At 39.3% G+C, this 20008-nt stretch overlaps 1 protein-coding gene and 1 long non-coding RNA gene across 4 annotated transcripts in view; one reads left to right on the top strand and one right to left on the bottom strand.

The window, feature by feature from the left end:
- Positions 1-20008, bottom strand: part of EXOC6 (exocyst complex component 6) — a 236130-nt gene that overhangs the window by 204279 nt on the left and 11843 nt on the right. Inside the window, exon 1 of one of the 3 annotated variants that reach the window (XM_002916102.4) lies at positions 15768-15907. The exons of 1 other annotated variant lie outside the window; for it this stretch is intronic. In XM_002916102.4, coding sequence (XP_002916148.1) covers positions 15768-15868 — 101 coding nt within the window. In that variant the 5' untranslated portion in view covers positions 15869-15907. Of the gene's footprint in view, positions 1-15664; positions 15908-20008 lie in introns of those variants that run through there. One more of the 3 variants, XM_034662963.1, reaches the window with a different exon arrangement.
- LOC117802722 lies at positions 15757-19744 on the top strand. Its single transcript, XR_004626218.1, has 3 exons — positions 15757-15891; positions 18204-18339; positions 18699-19744. It is a non-coding gene; the product is annotated as an uncharacterized LOC117802722 (long non-coding RNA).

Raw genomic sequence — 20008 nt, 5'->3', positions numbered from 1 at the left:
AAAAGAAAAAATGAGTGGATTCCTCTATAATCTGGTACTATGAAAACTTTCATATGCCTCAAATTCAGAAGAAAAAGATTGATAAGTTTCATCTTCATAAAAATAAATAACTTTTGGGGTGCCTGGGTGGCTCAGTTGGTTAGGCGACTGCCTTCTGCTCAGGTCATGATCCTGGAGTTCCCGGATCAGGTCCCGTGTTGGGCTCCCTGCTCAATGGGGAGTCTGCTTCTCCCTCTGACCCTTCTCCCCTCATGCTCTCTCTTTTTCTCTCCCTCTCAAATAAATGAATAAAATCTAAAAAAATAAAAATTAAAAAAAAAAACCTTTGCATGGAAAAAAAAAAGGGTAAGCATAGTAAGAGACAAAATGAAAAAAAAAGTTTTCAACTAATGGCAAAAAAATTGTGAAAGATTTTGAAGTGAATGAAAATGATTACTCTAACACATACTTCTACATGATCTGTGCCTTTCACTGGCATATTTTAAATCTCTACAAATTGTAGAAAACTGAGAGTAAAGCGAATTACTCTTGTCCAAAGAAATGCAAGACATTTTGGTCTGTGGAATGCAATAGATTACTGCCCTGCAGATAGTGACCAGCTGTGTCTCTAGTTATAAATCTATTTCAGCATTCCCAAATGCCTATGTTGGTTTTTTGCCATTGTCTTTCAAACATTGTAACAGCTCATTAGTTCCCTCATTAATTAATATTATATCTGTATAAAGGCCACGATTTTATCTTTTTTGAAAACTACCTTTTAATGGTTTTGGAGGTTCCACCAAAATGCCCAGTGGATTTGCCTGACACAGCCAAGAAACTGCATTGCCAGAGAACTGTACCTCACGGGCTGCCTAAGCTTACGTACCTCTTTTCTTAGATCCCAGAAGTAAAACCCAAGTGGCAATATACATTTAACTTTGCTGACTCTTGCTTTTCTGGTCGTCGTTGTTGTTTCCTCTCTATAAACTGTACCTTGGTTTGGTTTTTAATTACTGCATGGCCAATAAATTATTACCCCTAAGTGGTAACAATGACTGAGAATTTGGTTTTATGGCTTGACCACTTATTTGGTGATCCCTCTACAAGGATGACAGAGATCTCTTGGGTAAAAGATAAAAGACACTCTGGCTTCGTAATCTTTTTTGTCTATTTGTCTATTTTGAGATCACATCAGTTAAGAATTTCATGCCCACTAAGAACAAGTCTTTGGTATCTGGACCAGTGAGGTTTGTTTGTTTTTTTCATCTCTACAATTCATGTCTCTTGACCTGGGGTGAAATCATAGAAACAAAGCTATAAAGCTTTATATGTGCAGTTCAGAAAGGCTTTTACCTCTCATTGGTTAAAGGAACTCTGTTCTGACTGGCTAGCCAGTAAAAAAAAATAATAATAATAAGTATTTGTATAAATAGAATATTTGTCAAATTCCCAGAAAACAAGTAAATTAAACTTCTAACAGTTTAAATGTGCTAGACTTTTAAAAAAATTATTCTTACAGGAATTAACTCAGAAACATTTTTAATTTAAATTTTATTTTTCTTAAGTAGGCTCCATGCCCAAAGTGGGACTTGAACTCACAGCCCTGAGATTAAGAGTCTCATACTTCACTGAATGAGCCAGCCGCGAGCCCCAGAAACATTTTAAAAGTACAAGTTCACATAATTAAAGTACAACTTTGGCAAACAAGCCTAGTTTGATAACTTTGCTTTTATGAAAAAAAGCTATTTATTTTCTCTGACTAGTCATTTAATTCTACTTGCTTTTGTTTCTCCTAAACACATAAAGATTTACTTTTCAGATAAGCTAATATTAGCCTATATAAATATTTCAGATGATTAAAAATCTAAATTTGTGCTCAACTAAGTTGAATCATTATTCTGACAAACTTTTTTTTTTTTTTTTTTAAGATTTTATTTATGTGAGAGAGAGCACAAGCGGGGACAGGGGGCGAAGGACAGAGGGAGAAAGAAAAGCACACTCCCCACTAAGCAGGAAGCCCAATGCAGGCCTCGATCGCAGGACCCCAGGATCATGACCTGAGCCGAAGGCAGATGCCCAACCAACTGAGCCATCTGGATGCCCCTCTGGCAAACTTTTTATTACAACATGTATTGACACCGATTTCCAAGATCTTTAGGCAGCTTAAAACTTCAATATTAAGTTAAGAGATAATCACTGGTTATCTAGTTAATTTTTTTAAATGGTAGAATTTTACAAGACTGATTACTAAGCATAATTAACTCTATAAACTGTTGCTTATTTTTATATGCTGTAAAGAAGCTATATTTTGGGGACATGTTAATGAAAATGCTCATTTTTGCCACTTTAAGAAGGTATAAAGGGGGGCACGCAGGTGGCTCAGTCAGTTGAGCCTCTGACTCTTAATTTTGGCTCAGGTTGTGATCTCGGGGTCATGGGTTCAAGCTCCGCATTGGGCTCTGCGGTCAGTGCAGAACCTGCTTGCCCCTCTCCCTCTGCTCCTCCCCACCTCTGCTTTCTGTCTCTCAAATAAATACATAAAACCTTACCAAAAAAAAGTATAAAAGGGGCATCAGTGTCTGCAGAGAGCTGCATGTGCTCATGAGCTTTGCTAGCCTGATAAAATGCTTGTTGCATACAACAGTTCACAATGTTCCACCTCTTCCACCTCAGTATTTTAATGTGAAATTTAAATTAAATATAGTTACTTTGGTTAAAAGTTTAAATCATTATCAGAGGTTGAAATTACACTAAGACCAATAGTGACAGAGAAATACAACTATGTACAGGCTTTTATTTTTCAGGGAAAAAGTGGTTTTGTCCTACAGCAGTTCTCCCATTTTTTGGTCTCTTTACACTCTCAAAATTTATTAAGAACTCCAAAAAGGTTTTATTTATGTGGATCGTAACAATCAATATTTACATTAGAAATAAAAACAGAATTTTTAAAAAATCTACTGATTCATTTGAAAAGACCAATGATGAACACATTGTATGTTAATGTAAATAAGCTCTTAGCATTATTTGAAAATGGTTTTTTTTTTTTAAGTTAGCTCTATGCCCAGTGTGGGGCTTTACCTTATGATCCCAAGATCAAGAGTTGCACACTCCACCAACTAAGCCAACCAGCACCCCTGAAAATGATTTTGACGTGACAGATCCCCAAAAAAGAATCAGTGCTCTACAGTAAACTGTTTCAGAACATGAAAGAATATAAAGAACAACAAAACATGGAAAATGAATTGTATTTGCCTTAGTTTACAATATCTGATTCTAATAATAAGCTATAAAATGTATTTAAAATTTAGCAACATTTGCTCAATTTTGTTGGGCTTGCTTCCTTGGTTTACTGGTTAATGACTTGCTATAAAATGAAAGGTTATTCTTTACCTTCTGTGTAATCTACCTAGATAGCAGCAGAGGGTCCCTTTTGCCAGAATAATTTTCTATGCTTCACATGGACTTTATTATATTCTTAATTATTTAATAAACAAACAAAAATGTTTCCTCGAAAGAACTAAGGTTCTTTACAATCAAGTTATCTATGTTTATTTTTTAAATACTTCAATTTCACTTTAATTAAATCAGTACCCAAGTATTGCTTCTCAGGTAACATCTGGTAACTGCTTTGATTTGTCTTCTAAAATTTAAGGCCTAAATAGAGAAAAAAATAAAATAAAACTTTCAAGATATATTTTACACCTAAAACTGTCTTTGAGATTTCCCAGAGCAACTCCGCAAAAGCATAGTTAGTTGTTTACTCTTTCAATTTATAAAAAGAGAAATGCTAGAAATTATTAGGTTTGTTTCTTGTGCTATTGTAGTAAAACTTGCACTGGAAGAGTTGTCAAATTAGAAGAGAGGTTCAGCCTTCCTATGTTAAATATGTATAAGTAAAAAGTGTCATAATACAAACATTTCTGAAATTGTACTCTTTATGGGAAGTCCCTACAGATTTGTCAATTTGTTGGGATGCCTGGATGGCTCAGCTGGTTAAGCAGGTGCCTTCGGCTCAGGTCATGATCCCAGGGTCCTGGGACCGAGCCCCACCTTGGGCTCCCTAATCAGCAGGAAACCTGCTTCTCCCTCTGCCTGCCATTACCCTACTTCTGTGTACGTGCTCGTGCTCTCTTACTCTGACAAATAAATAAAATCTTTAAAAAAAAAGTCAATTTGCTAGCTGTTATTATGTTTCCACTAGCCAAAATGTTTAAAGTAGTAATGCACTGTACCTGACAGAAAATTTTACCATTCTGATATTAGTTACAGTAATAAACTAAACATAACCATTAAACCTCTATCACGGGATAGTTTTTGTTTTACTCTGATGCTTGCCTAAAAAGCTCTGCTAAAAGCTGTAAGTCAGAGTTCATGTCTTCAACAGTGCAGGACAGTATCAGAGACTCATGGCACTTCATACTATTGACTTTCATAAAATAGACTTTTTAAAAAGTTAAACAGAATAACCATATGACCCAGAAATTCCATTCTTAGATATACAGCAAAAAAATACTGAAACCAGTATTCAAACAAAAACTTGGACATGAATGTTCACAGCACATACATAACATCCCAAAGGTAGAAATAACCCAAATGTTCAACTGATGAATGTATAAACAAAATGTGGAATATCCATACCATGGAATATTATTCAGTTTTAAAAAAGAAAGAAGTATTAATACATGCTACAACACTGATGAATCCCAAAAACATGCTAAAGTGAAAGAAGCTAGACACAAAAAGTCACATATTATAAGCTTCTATTTAAATGAAATATCTAAAGTAAATCCACACAGACAAAAAGCAAAACAGTGGTTGCCAGGGACTAGAAGAGGAGTAATGAGGAATGAATGCTTAATAGGTATAGGGTTCTTTCTGCAATAAAGAAAGTTTTGGAATTAGGTAGAGGTGATGATTATACAACTTTGTGAATGTACTAAATGTCAGTGAATTATACCTTTAAAAATGACTTATTTTGTTTTGTGAATTTTACCACTATTAAAAGCAACAAGAAGCTTCCAGAGCTCACAAAGCTGCTTCCTAGTGAAACAACCATAATTAGTAAAAATTATTTAAAACAAACCAGAAAAAAAAAAAAATCTGAAGTCTCCGGAAGTTGTCCTAAGAGCATACAGCAAATGAAGAAACATTTATTCAACAAAATCTACTAAATATTTGATAAGAACACTAAGAGTTTGTGGCCCTTAAACCATGACCCACATCATTCCTCCCCAACCCCCAGCTCAGCATGACAGAAGCTCCACCCTGGGTGGGTGTGGCTAAGAAGGTAGGGCTTCCTCTCTCCCGAGGTTTCATTCAAGGATCAAAAAATGGACAGGCATCCAGCATTTCCCATCCTTCTTCCCACCAGCTTTGTGTTCCAGGTGAGTGTAGCCAAGAGGCTAGAGTCTCCCTTCTTCTACCCAGTCCCCCTTCCTCCACTTAGGCCCATGAAAGAGTCATAGAACAGAGGCTCTACCACAGATGAAACAACCAGGAATACTAGGATCCTGACTGCCTCACCTCAACTCACTCACAGGACAGAAGCCACTGTGAGTGGCAAGCTGAGCAGACAAGAATTTACTACCCTACCAAAGTCATGATCTTAAAACAAAGATGTCTAAGGGTGCCTGGGTGGCTCAGTCCATTAAGCGTCCACCTTTGGCTCAGGTCATGATCCCAGGGTCCTGGGATCGAGGCCCGCATTGAGCTCCCTGCCCACAGGGAGCCTGCTTCTCCCTCTCCTCCCTGCTTATGTTCTCTCTCGTGCTCTCTCTCTCAAATAAATAAATAAAATCTTAAAAAAAAAAAAAAAACAGAACAAGGATGTCTAAGAGAAGCAAGCCACTGTTTCTACACCCAACTTCAGAGAAGTGGCTCATAGATTATACCCACAGAGAGATGCAGGAGATAAGTACAGAGAGGTCTCCCCAAAGAAAGTGACTTAATTTAGAACAGAGTGTGGGTAAGTTCAAACACAAGGGCACTCTTGAAAACAATGGAGATTTTCGTGGTATACTTTTCAAAGGAGGCTGGTAGCTCATGGCAGCAACAAGCTAAATCATCAGTCACCTAGTTTACCAAAGAGAACCATGGAAAGAAAAGGTGGAGAGCCCTCCTGCCATCAGAACATATCTCAGAGATTGGCCTGAAAAACCACCACTGCACTCAAACACATATTTGTACACCATGTTCATAGCAGCATTGTTCACAACAACCAAAAGATGGAAGCAATACTACTGTCCATTGATTAATGACAAACAAAAAATAATGTATACATGCAATAGAGTATTAGCCAGCCTTAAAAAGGAAGGAAATTCTGACACATACTATGCCATGGATGAACCCTGAGGGCATTATGCTAAGTGAAATAAGCCAGCCACAAAAAGACAAATACTGTATGATTCCACATATATGAGGTACCTAGAGTACTCAAATTCACAGAGACAGAAAGTAGAATAGTAGCTGCCAGGGACTGGTGGGAAAAGGGAATGGGTAGTGTTTAATTAACACAGTTTCAGCTGTGGAAAATGAAAACATTCTGAAACCAATGCTGGTGATGCCTGCAGAACAATTATGAGTGTACTTAATGACACAGAACTGTACAAGTTGTTAAAAAGGGAAATTTTATACTATGTACATTTTATCATAATTTTGAAAAACAAAACACAAAAATCAAGGTTAGGAAAATTAGGCAATTTCATCCACTAGAAAAATCATTGAGCCATGAATAAATGTGAAATAAAGAGATAAATGAAAAAGTTGTATCATTTATTCCTTCAACATTTATTGAGTACAATCTGGTTGGATGTGTTCTAGCTGCTGGAAAGCGCAGTAAATCCCTGTTACCTGTGGTGCATTCATCTCTGAGTTGCTAAGGACTCACAGCTGCACCCTCCTCTGGAGACCTGCAAGTGGGAGGCACTCCATCCAGTGATGCCTGGAAAGTCATGCCACCCAACACACACTTTGGGGGCAACCTGCAGCCACTGACAGATTTTTGGAGATGAAGCAAAAGTGCGGCCCCCCGTGACTCAAAGTGAAACAACTCTAATGTCACTCAAGCTCCAGAGCTCCCCCTGGAATCAGGCTGAGGCTGAATCAGTATCAAGAGTTGCTACAATATATTATCTAAACTTTCTAGTTTTCAAAAACAGCAACAATAACAAATTATGAGATAAACAAAGAAATAGAAGACTGTGACCCATACAAAGAAAAAGAAAAAAAGAAACGAAGTAATGATGACAATGTCTAATAAAAGAAAATACTGATAAAAAGATAGAAATTATTTTTTTTTAAAGATTTTATTTATTTATTTGACAGAGATAGAGACAGCCAGCGAGAGAGGGAACACAAGCAGGGGGAATGGGAGAAGAAGAAGCAGGCTCACAGCAGAGGAGCCTGACGTGGGGCTCAATCCCAGAACGCCGGGATCACGCCCTGAGCCAAAGGCAGACGCTTAACCACTGTGCCACCCAGGCGCCCCTAAACAAAACCTTTAAAAAGAAAAAAAAAAAAAAAAGAAAAACTAATGTAAGTTCTTCACAATCAAAAGAGTGAGCCCAGATGGCAATATAAACACACACACACACAAGAGCACTAGTAAAGACAACTATGTAATTATAAAAGGCAGTATAAATAGCATCTCTCTTAACTGACTTAAAAAGCAATTGCATAAAACAACATGTACATAATTCTATTCGTAGGCCTATACATATAGAAATATAATATATTTGACAATAAGAGCACAAAAGCGATGTAGGAGCAAAGCTATATTGGAGTAAGAAAATGACACAAGATGACAACTTAAAACCCAGCAAAAAAAAGACAATCAAAAATGATAACTGAGCTAATATAACAAACTCTGTATTCTTGTCAGCTTAAAAGAAAACATAAAGTTATATAAATAACAACATGTATTGTTGGGTTTGTAACATAGATATAAGACCTATAACAATAATAGTACAAAAAAGGGAAAGAGGGGTGCCTGGGTGGCTCAGTCAGTTAAGCATCTGACTCTTGATTTCAGCTCAGGTCAGATCTCAGGGCCATGAGGTCCAGCCCCATGTCTGCACTCCATGCTGGGCATGGAGCCTGCTTAGGATTCTCTCTCTCCCTTTCCTTCTGCCCCTCTCCCTGCTCCACTTGCAGGAGTACACCTGCCCATGGTGTACTTAAAAAAAAAAAAATGGTAAGAGAAAATAGAGGTATATAGAAGTAACGTTTCTGTATTTCACTGGACTTAAGTTAGAATAAATCTGAAGTCGATTCTGAGAACCACCAAAAAGAAATAACTTTTTAAAAGATACTGAAAAAAATCATTAAATTAAAATGTTATACTGGAAAATACTTAATAAAAAAGAGTACTACAAAGGGAACACAGGAGCAAAAAAGAAATGTGTCAGAGAGAAAACAAAAAGTAAAATGGCAGTAAAATAAATCCAACTATATAAATAACAATATTAATTCCATAAGGAGATTAAAGAATTGAATCAAAAGGCAGACTGTTGAGGCAACTGGGTGGCTCAGTCGGTTAAGTGTCTGACTCTTGGTTTTGGCTCAGGTCATGATCTCATGGGTCATGAGACTGAACCCCACATCAGGCTCCACACTCAGCAGGGAGTCTGCTTGAAGATTCTATCCCTCTGCCCCTCCCCCCACTCTCCCATTTGCTCTCTCTAAAATAAATAAATCTTTAAAAAATTAAAAAAGGCTGGTGTGCCTGGGTGGTTCAGTCAGTCAAGAGTCTACCTTCAGCTCAGATCATGATCTCAGGATCCCAGGATTGGGCCCTGAGTTCTCACTCTCCCTCTGCCCCTCTGCCCCCCACTTGTGATTTCTCTCTCTCAAATAAATAAATAAAATCTTAAAAAAAGAAAAAAGCAGACTGTCAAACTGGACAACAAACAAGAGCCAACAATATGCTATCTGTAGGAGGCAATCTTTAGATTCAAATATAAAAACAGGCTGAAAGTAAAAGGACAGAAAGAAACATATCATGCAAAAAGCAACCATAAAAATGCTAGAGCGGCTATACTAATACCAGACAAAATAGATCTTAAAACAAGTCTACAGATAAAGAAGAATATTTTACAATGGTAAAATATCTATCAACCAGGAATATATAACAAGTATACACATAGAGAGCATACTGACAACAAGGCCCAAAATAACATGAAGCAAAAACTATCCATTATATTTAATAATGGATAGAATGAAACAGAACATCAAAAAGGAAGACTTGAACAACTATAAGCTAAAGAGACCTAACAGACATCTATAGAATTATTCTACCCAACAGCAGGGTACACTCTTCTTAAGTGCACATGGAGCGTTCTCCAGGATAGAGCATAGTTAAGCCATAAAACAAGCCTCAATAAAGTTAAAAGAACTGAAATTATATAAATTATGATCTCTGACCACAATGTAATGAAATTAGAAATAACAGAAGGACACTTAAGAATTTCACGAAATTAACACATTTCCAAATAACCAATGAGTCAAAGAAAAAATCATAAAAGAAATTTTATTTTTTTTCAAGGATTTTATTTATTTACTTGAGAGAGAGAGTATAAGCAGGGGAGAAGAGCAGAGGGAGAAGCAGACTCCCCACTGAGCAGGGAGCCCGACATGGGGTTCAATCCCAGGACCCCAGGACTGTAACCTGAGCCACCCAGGCATCCTATAAAAGAAATTTTTAAAATACTTTAGGAGGAAGTCAAAGAAGTGCTTAGTGAGAAATTTATAGTTGCAAAACCCTGTATTTAAAAATGACAAAGATCTCAAATCGAGAGCCTAAGTTCCATCATAGGGCAGCAATAAAAAGAAAACCAACACAAAACAAGCAGAAGAAAGGAAATAATAAAGACTAGACACAAATGAAATAATTAGAAAACAACAGACAAAAATCAATAAAACCAAGAGTTACTTGGTTTTTTGAAAAGATCAATGAAACGGACAAACCTTTAGCTAGACTGACCAAGAGAAAAAAGAGAGATTCAAATTACCAAAATCAAGAATGAAAGAGAGGTCATTACTACTGACCTTACAGAAATAAAAAGGGTTATAAGGGAATGCTATGAACAACTGCATGCTAACAATTTTGATAACCTAGAAGAAATGTACAAACTTCTCAAAAGATACAAACTACCAAAACTGACTCAGAAAGACTAGAAAATTGAACAGATTTCTACAAGAGATTGAATCAGTAACAAAAAACCTCTCATCAAAGAAATGCTAGATGGCTTCACTGATGGATGCCACCAAATATTTTAAGAATTAACACTAATCCTTCACAAACTCTTCCAAAAAGTGTAAGAGAAGGGACATTCCCTAACTTACTCTATGAGACTGGCATCACTCTAATAAAAAAGCCAGATAAAGACGTCAAAAAGAAAACTACAGATTTATATTTCTTATGAATATAGATGCAAAAATACCCAACAAAATACTAACAAACCAAATCTAACAATGTAGTAAAGGATGTAGTAAAATGTAGTAAATGTAGTAGTAACAACGTAGTAAACAATGTAGTAAAAGGATTATATACCATGACAAAACAGGATTTATCCCAGGAATACAAGAGAGATTCAACAGTTTAAAAAAAAAAAAAATCGGGGCGCCTGGGTGGCACAGCGGTTAAGTGTCTGCCTTCGGCTCAGGGCGTGATCCCGGCGTTATGGGATCGAGCCCCACATCAGGCTCCTCTGCTACGAGCCTGCTTCTTCCTCTCCCACTCCCCCTGCTTGTGTTCCCTCTCTCGGGCTGTCTCTATCTCTGTCAAATAAATAAATAAAATCTTAAAAAAAAAAAAAATCAACGTACCACATCACATGACTAAAACAAAGAGGAAAAAAAGCCCACATGGTCATCTCAATAACCAACTCACTCTATGAGGTACTATTATTCACATACCAAAGCCAAAGACATCGCCAGAAAATAATAGACCAATATCTCTTGTGACTACACATGCAAAAATTCTAAACAAAATACTAGCAAATAGAATCCAGCAACATATAAAAAAGATTATACACTATGACCAAGTGGGATTTATCCCACAAATGCAAGGTTGGTTTATACCTCACAATTAATGCAATATACCACATAAATACAATAAGGCATTAAAAACCACATGATCATCTCAATAGATGCAGAAAAAGCATCTGAAATACTGAACACTCTTTCATAATAAAAACATTGAACTGTGAATAGAAGGGAACTTCTCCAATCTGATAAATGACACTATGAAATTCCCAGAGCAGCACGAGTGCCAGTTGTTCCACCTCACCAATACATAGTATGGTCAGTCTTTTTAATTTTAGACATTCCAAAAGCATGATTCAATGTTGTAGTTTTAGTTTACATTTTTCTAATGACTAATGTTGTTAACCATCTTTCCATGTGTTTATTTGCCCTGTGTGTACCTTCTTTTGTGAAGTATCTATTTAAATCATTTACCCATTTTTTAATAGGCTTGTTTGCTTTCTTATCTAGTCTTAAAGACTTCTTTTATACAATTTGGACACAACTTTTTTATAAGATATGTGATTTTCAGATGTCTTCTACCTGTCTGTGGCTTTTCATTCCCTTAATAGTATCTTTGAAGACCATGTTTTCTCAATGTTGATGTCTAATTTATCATTTTTTTCTTTTATGTATTATGCTTTTGGAATAGTATATAAGTAATCGTTGCCTAACCAAAGTCACAAAGATTTTTTCCTATGGTTTCTAAGAGTTTTTAGTTTTCCATTTTATTATCATTTTTTAAAGATTTTATTTATTTGTCAGAGAGAGCAAGCACAAGCAGGGAGAGCTGCAGGCAAAGTAGGCAGAGGGAGAAGCAGGCTCCCAGCTAAGCAAAGAGCCCAATGCAGAACTCAAGCCCAGGACCCTGGAATCATGACCTGAGCCAAAGGCAGACGCTCAACAGACTGAGCCACCCAGGCATCCCTAGTTTTGCATTTTATATTTAGGTTTATGATCCACTTTGGGTTACTTTCTAAATATAGCGTAGAGTATGGATCAAAGTTCATTATTTTGCATATGGATATCCAACTGTTTCACCATTATTTAAAAAGATTATCCTTTTCTAATGAACTGCCTTTATACTTCTGTCAAAAATTAATTGACCATATGTGTGAATCTATTTATGGACTCTCTTATTCAGTTTCACTGATCTATTTGTTAATCTTGACACTAGTACCACACTGGCTTGATTACTATAGCTTTAGAAATAAACCTTAAACACAGGTAGTGTAAGTCCTCCAGCTCCGTTCATCTTTTCCCAAGTCAGTTTGACTCTTCTAGGTCCTATACATTTCCATGTGAACTTTTGAATCAGCTTGTCGATTTCTACAAAAAAACTTCTGCTGGGATTCTAACTGAGATTGTCCAAACCCAAAGACCAATTTGGAGAAATTATCTTCTTTGATAGTTTGCATCTTTCAAGGAATTTGTCCATTTCTTCTAAGTTGTCAAATGTATTGGCATGAAATTATTCCTAATACTCCTTTAATGTCTGTAGAATCTGTAGTGATGTTACCCCTCTCATTCTGATACGGTATCAGGAATTGGTAGTTCCTGGTAATTGGCATCTTCTCCCTTTGCTTCTCTTAGAGGTTTACCAATTTTACAAAAGAACCAGGTTTTCATTTCACTGACTTTCTGTTTTTCTATTTTCTATTTTATTGATTTCCACTCCAATCTTTACCAGCTCCTTTCTTTGGCTCTTATGGATTTCATTAGTTCTTCTTTTCCTTGTTTCTAAGTTAGAAGCTGAGGTCATTAATTTGGAACCATTCCTTCCCAGTAGAGGTTAGCATTATAAATCTCTAAGTATTACTTTAGCTGTGCCCCACAAATTCTAACGTGTTTTCATTTTATTCACTTCAAAAACACTTTCTAATTTCTCTTTTGGTTTCTTCTTTCACCCAAGGGTTATTTAGATGTGCGTTATTCAGTGCCCAAATATTTGGGTATTCTCCAGTTTTCTATTACTGACTTCTAAACTAATTCCACTGTGGTCAAACTAATTCCACTGTGGTCAAAGAACCATATTGTATGCCAGCCCCTGTGAAAAGTGTGTAACATGCTTCTCATTTAGTCATCAGGAATAAAAAGTAAATCAGGAAAAGATGAGGCTAAAAAAGTCTCCCACTGAGAAAAAAAAAATAAGAATAGTAACAACATTGTAAGCCAACAGGCCAACTAAAAGATAATTCGGAAGTAACAAAAATTAATCTTTTTTAAAGATTTATTTGAGAGAGAGAGCGTGAGCAGAGGGAAGAGGCAGAGGGAGAGAGAGAAGCAGGTTCCCCGCTGAGCAGGGAGCCTGACGCTGGGCTTGATCCAGGGACCCCAGGACCATGACCTGGGCCAAAGGCAGACGCATAACCAATTGAACCACCCAGGCGCCCCACAAAAATTAGTCTTAATACCAAAATATTTACAGATAAATTGATGTCCAGGATTTGCTTCAAAATAATGTAGGGTGAGGGAGAATGGATAGGGGAGCAGATCGAATGGCACTGGCTGGGGGTTGAACTGAAGCAAGATAATGGCTTCATGATGGTTCATTTCACTATTCTACTTTTTTTTTTTTAAAGATTTTATTTATTTATTTGACAGAGATAGAGACAGCCAGCGAGAGAGGGAACACAAGCAGGGGGAATGGGAGAGGAAGAAGCAGGCTCACAGCAGAGGAGCCTGATGTGGGGCTCGATCCCATAACGCTGGGATCACGCCCTGAGCCGAAGGCAGACGCTTAACCGCTGTGCCACCCAGGCGCCCCTCACTATTCTACTTTTTATCTTCCGATAAAAAGGATTTTTAAAATTTTAATATTAACAGCGAAACGTAGGTAAAAAAAACAGTAAAAGCTTAAACACTATTCAAGAGAAAGGTCTGCTAGCAGTGCCTTCTATGTGTGTGTAGAGAGTCAGCTTGTAAATGAGATGACAAGCGCATATATATATATATATATATATATATAGGATAAGTATGAGTCACTGGAGTTGGCCAAAGAAAACAGCGTGGGTTTCAACAAAGTGAGGAGGTGACACAATTGCCCAGCAAAAGAGAACAGAATAACACTGTGAACACATATATTCTATTTGTGTCACAAAAGTCTCTCAATATATTTCAAAACTTTCTTCTAAGTTAATTTCATCTCTTTTCAAAGATAGTGCCTAGCATTTTTTTCCCAAGAGGAAGTATCTCCCTCATAACCCATACTATTTTCAAAAATTGGCTGTTCTGATAATTATACCACATACTGTTCACCAAGCAGTGAGGAAAACAAAGCTTCCTTTTAATCTATGTTTTCTACTTTCGTTACCAAATGTACAGCGTTTTATGAAAAGAAATCATTATGCTGGAAAAATTAAGGAAATGTACTAATTACGCTTATCATATCACAGCAAGAACTTCATGTGACAAAAAAATTTATCAGGTGCCTACCACATGCTTGGTGTTAGGGAAACAGTAGTGAACAAATAGGCAAGGTCTCTAATGTCCCGGGCATCTAAATACCCACCCCCTACCAAAGCACAGGAGTAAGAAAATTGAAGTTCAAAGAACTTAAACGATTTTGTCTATGACCGCAGACTTCGCCAGCGGTAGGACCAGGGCAAAACAGTCCAGACTCTCAGGGCAAGGTGGAATTACATTATAATTTGAAATAGCTTCACTTGATACAACATCCACAGGTCCACAAAGCATACAGCACTTCATTTCTAAGTGTTTCCTGAAGAGAATTATAAAGCTAAACAATCACTCCTAACTTCCATACGTGAATAATTTCATTATCATCATTATGAAAGCTAAAACCTTATATTTAAAAGGCACTTTTTTTGAAGTTTATTTATTTGTAAATAATCTCTACACTCACCAGAGGGCTCGAACTCATGACACGGAGATCGAAAGTTGCATGCTCTTCCCGCTGAGCCAGCCAGGCGCCCTTAAAAGACACTCTTGACGAGAATGCTTAACCTAATCTAATGGATCACAACAGTGCCCGGCTAAAATTCTATTATTAGGGCGGTAGGTATTCAGTCTGGAATATTCAGTACCTAGTACTATCCTTAAAGGGTGGAATTTTTTTTAAATAAACGGGGAAGTTAATGCAAAATTAATGAAACGTTCTAAGTAAGGAAAAGCTTCCCTGACTCCAGAAGGCGCACCGAGCGAGGGCTCGGTCACACTAGCGCGCTCCTGAGCATCAGCTCCTCCCCGCCAGCCCACGTTCCCTTCTAGCCCACTCCGGCCGCTCTGGGGCATAATGGTGCCAGCGACTCCCGCTCAATTTCAATTCTCCCACGCCAGCTGCAGCCTTGCGCGCCAGGGTTTCCACCTGCGGGTGCCTCGGCATCTCAGTCACGCCAGCTGCTGGCAGTTAACCTTCGCCCCAGCACAGCCGCCCTCAGAGCAGCCGGGAGCCCCGGAGGCCCAAGGCGCGTTCTCGGGACCCCAGGCCGCCAGGGCCGGGCGGCGCCGCAGATCCCGGGGTCAGAGGCGCCGCGGCGGCCACACCCACCGGCCGCGCGATGACAGCTCCCGGGGCTGAGGCCGGCCGCACCGGCAGGTGCAGTCGCCCGTTCCGCCCCTCCCCGCCCGGGTCCGGCCCAGGTCTGGCCCAGGTCTCGGCCCGCCGACCCGGAACGCCCCCGCCCGCAGCCGCGCGCACCACCTGTCGGTACGCTCCGCGCGCGGCCGGTGGCGGACACCCCGCCCGGCTCCTGATGAACGGCCAGCGGCGGCAGTCCGAGGTCCCAGAGGGATGGGAGCTTTACCGGAGGGTGGGCCCCACGCAGGCGGTATCGGTGCTCTCAATCTCCTGCAAGATCCGTTCATGCTCCGGGACGGTGCCCAGACCATCGCCATTCTCCGCCATCTTGGCTGGAAGCTGAGAAGCCGGTGAGGCGCGTCGCCGCGCGGACAGCGGGGACGAGCACCCTGAGGCGCGCGCGCGCGAGGGGGCGGGGAGGGGGCGTGGCGAGCGCAGAGACAGCGCGGGGGCGCGCGGAGGGTGTGGGACGGGAGGCAGCATGCGGGCACGCGACCGGACCCAGGTCTCAGCTCCAGCACCTGTCAGAGCACCGGGTGCTGCTCGCCGAGGCGAGGAGTGAAGACGCGTAGCCTTTTCGCTTTCCCCCCCCACTTGCCCCTACTTGCTATGTAGTGACTGGCCTGGCTTTACCACATATTCTTGTATTCTGTGTGCCAGACTCTCTGCTAACACGCTCGAGATACCTTAATAATGAGGCAGGTCGACAATGAATCAACTTCGACCTGTAGTAAAAGCTGCGGGAACATTTAACAAGGAGGCCTGATGTACACTGGGAGGCGGAGAGTCAGAGAAAAGAAAATGTACACTCCAGAAAATCAAAATTGTGTGTGGGAGTAAGATTTATTTTAGGAATGTACCAAGAAGATCCCAGCTGACGACCATGACTGCCGCTCGGGGTGCATTCATGTCTCTGCCTGCAGAAAGTTCTCAGTGGCCAGTCACCTTGGAAATAAGTCATAAGCACCAGGAAAATTAAATGACGAAAAACTATGACACTTTATGGCAAAGATATTGAGAGGTCCAGAGCAATGTGTGACTTCATGCCTTAGGCCTTGAAATCCTTGAACCCAGTGCCTTCCAGTGGCTGTAGCTGGGACGAGGAGGGGTGGAAGCTCTTGAGAGGGGCAGGCATCAGAGAGATGGGAAAGAGGTGGGTGGCTTCCGCAAAGTACTAGTGTAGAAGAGTTGTGTTTAATGACTTGTTGTGGGACACCGAATAGACCAGTTTGTCATGACCAAAGCAGTGACTGAGGAAGATAATCAGGGAGTGCAAACCTAACCCTGTGGTGGGACAACTGTTTTCCTGTCCCCATTAACCCAAGGTTCTGAACTCCCCTTTGAGTGAACCGAGCTCTTTACTATCCAGTTGTGTAACTTACCCTCTTCAGAGAGCTTTTACTAGAAGCTTACCTCCATTCTCCTCCCCATAAAAATTCCTGGGAGGTGGTACTGCACGAGCTCTGAAGACTAGTATCCTTGATTTAATTCCCTGCTCCCTCACTTCAGGGCTGAGTGACACTAAACAAGAACCTACTATCTATTTGAATATCCCCATCTGTAAATGACCACAATTGTATCTACCTCCTATCCCTACCTCATATTATATTAGTTTGCTATTGTTGCTGTAACAAATTACCACATAAACTTAGTACCTTAAAACACTCAAATTTATTATCTTATAGTTCTGTAGAAGTCCAACAAGGGTCTCACTGGGCTAAAATCAAGGTGTCAGCATGACTGTGTTTCTTTCCAGAGATTTCATTTCCTTACCTTTTCCAGCTTATAGAGGTTATCCAGATTTCATGGCTCATGGCCCCCTTCCTTAGTCTTTAAAGCAGCAACTTTGCATCTTTCTGACCATTCTTCTGTAGTCACCTCTCTCTCTGACTCTGACGTAGGCCATCAAAGATTCTCTTCTCTTAATGACCCCTGTGATTAGTTTGAACCCAACCATATAATCCTGAATAATCTTCCATCTTAAGGTCTTAAACTTAATCATGTCTGCAACATCCCTTTTGTGATGTATGACATATTTACAGGTTTCAGGGATTAAGACACAGACCTCTTTGGGGAGCCATTATTCTGCCTGCCACATATAGTAAAGACCCAATAAACGTTACTAACAAATATAAATGCCCTCCTTTCCATTAACCTGAAATTTCTGTCCTCCCTGGAAAATTCAACTCAAATATATCTCCTTCAGAAAAATTCCCTTATCTAATCACAACCTTTTCTGCTAACTCTAGATTCAATTTAGCACATCTGTCCACTCTACTACCAACTGTTTTAATAGTGTGCTGTTATTTTGATTAGCTCCTTTCATACATCTGTGAGTTTTGTTTGTTTTTGTACACTTGGCCCCCAGGGAATCAAAATGCAACTGACCTTAGTACATTACTGGATTGGAAGATTAAGGAAGTTCTGCTACATCCAACTGTGCATTCTACCAAGAAACCCCATCACAAGCCTGTTTCCACTGTCTCAATGGTACAGAAGAATCCAGATCTTCTCTGGAAAATCCTGCTTTCTCAAACTACAAGAATATGCAAAACAAAAAAGTCTCTTCCCAAGGCCACCAGCACTGTCACACTATGTTAAAGACCTTAAGTTCAGAGTTGAGTTTGTTTTTTTTTTTTTTTAATTTTGCCATTTCCTATAGTTCCCCATGGAGTTCTGCATGTGGCTAAGAGAAAGCTGGAGAGGTTTTGAAACCAGACAATACTGAAGCTCTGGAGTAACTGGAAACAATTCAGGATGAGTTAGAAAGGAGCATGCCAAACAGGTCTGAGCATAAGGTAGGAGTTTGATTAATCTGTGATTGGTAAAAATTTGGAATTAGAACAATTACCAAATTGTAAAAACTTCATTTTTTTTCAAATTTGCTCTTTACATATTGACATCAATGTAACATTTTATATGGCTGTGTTCAGTTGCCTTAATAGAAATCTGTACTAATAACAATGTGTACCTCAAATTCCATGAAGCCCACTTGTATCAAGGGCTTCAACGCAAGAAACAGTATTTATGGACTTTTGTTTTTATATGTTGAGTTTTCTCCTTAAATCAAGCCAAACCCCAGTACCTGGACCCCATTGTTTGGGCTCTTCATGTCATGGTTTCTATTGAGTAGTAAAAATCTGAATTTTTTTCTTAGCTGACTGCATCTACAAGGATTGAGGCACCTGGTGTTAGCAGATAAGAATTGCAGGTTCAGCTCTTGAGAGAAGAAAATAAACCTTTTGAAAAATGAGCCTGAAACCAAAACATATGAAATGAAGACAAATTTTATATCTTCCTACAAAGAGAAGAGGAAGCCAGCTCCCTCCACAGGAAATGGCAGACCATCCTAGCTCAGTCGGTATGCATGGCTAGAATTCATTATTCTGAAGAGTAAAGCAAGGTGAAGAGAGCAGCGCAAGTGGTATAGGCTGCCTTCTTATTTGGCGACTGTTTCCTGATGGAACATTCCTTTTCTGACCATTCATTACCCAAGACCTTCTCCTCTTCTCTTCACCAATGCTGACATCATCTACCCAAACGCAGCCCCTATTCTGGGAAGCCAGCCCCGCTTTGGCACTCCTCACTCCAGGCCTGTTTCAACACCTGCCCATAGAGATTACTTCAACATAAGCAGCAGTATCTTCCCCTCAATTCAAGTCAAGACAGAAGGAAGTCCATATACCACTTCTCCTTCTGAAACAGCTTTTGCTGCTTCCCTTTGTGACTGCTGACAGTTCTGTTAGCACCTGAAGTTTTTTGCTAAGAATTTAAAGCTAAATGTTCTAGATAACTATACAAATTTTAACTTCAGACACAGATATAATACATAAATGTACAAAAATGCCTATTCTAAGCTATACATTTCTAAAATATAAAGAATTTCAGCTATAGGCCAAAATAAAAACATAATAGCTATATATTGAACACTACTTGCTAAGCCCTTTATATCATCTAATTTAATCTTTACTAAATCAGTAATTTAACTGGGAATTTAATTAGTACTAATTTTATTGAAATTTAATTTAAACCTAGGGGGATACTTTCAATATCTCCAGTTTAATATGAGGAAACAGACTTACAGAAATTAAGGCACTTGTCTGGCGCCTGGGGTGGGCTCCGTGAGAACAGCATCTGCCTTTGCCTCAGGTCATGATCCCAGGGCCCCAGTCCCATGTCAGGCTCCCTGCTCAGTGGGGAGTCTGCTTGTCCTCAGCCCCTCCCCACCCTGCTCATGTGCTCTCTCTCTTGCTCACTCTCAAAAATAAATAAATAAATAAAAAATCTTTAAAAAAGAGAAAGAAATTAAGTCACTCATCCAAGGCCACACAGCTAGTGAGCTGAAGAAGATGGAGCTGTTAACCAGTTCCTGTTTCTCCCATTAATAAAAAAAAGTCAGCCAAGAAGCATGTTCCAATGTTGTTTTATCCATGGGATAGATAATTAAACCACTCTGGTCTAAGGAGG

Source organism: Ailuropoda melanoleuca, chromosome 6, assembly GCF_002007445.2.
Source record: "Ailuropoda melanoleuca isolate Jingjing chromosome 6, ASM200744v2, whole genome shotgun sequence".
NCBI lineage: Eukaryota > Metazoa > Chordata > Mammalia > Carnivora > Ursidae > Ailuropoda > Ailuropoda melanoleuca.
The sequence above is the reverse complement of the archived record's forward strand: the minus strand, read 5'-3'. Positions and strand labels throughout refer to the sequence as shown.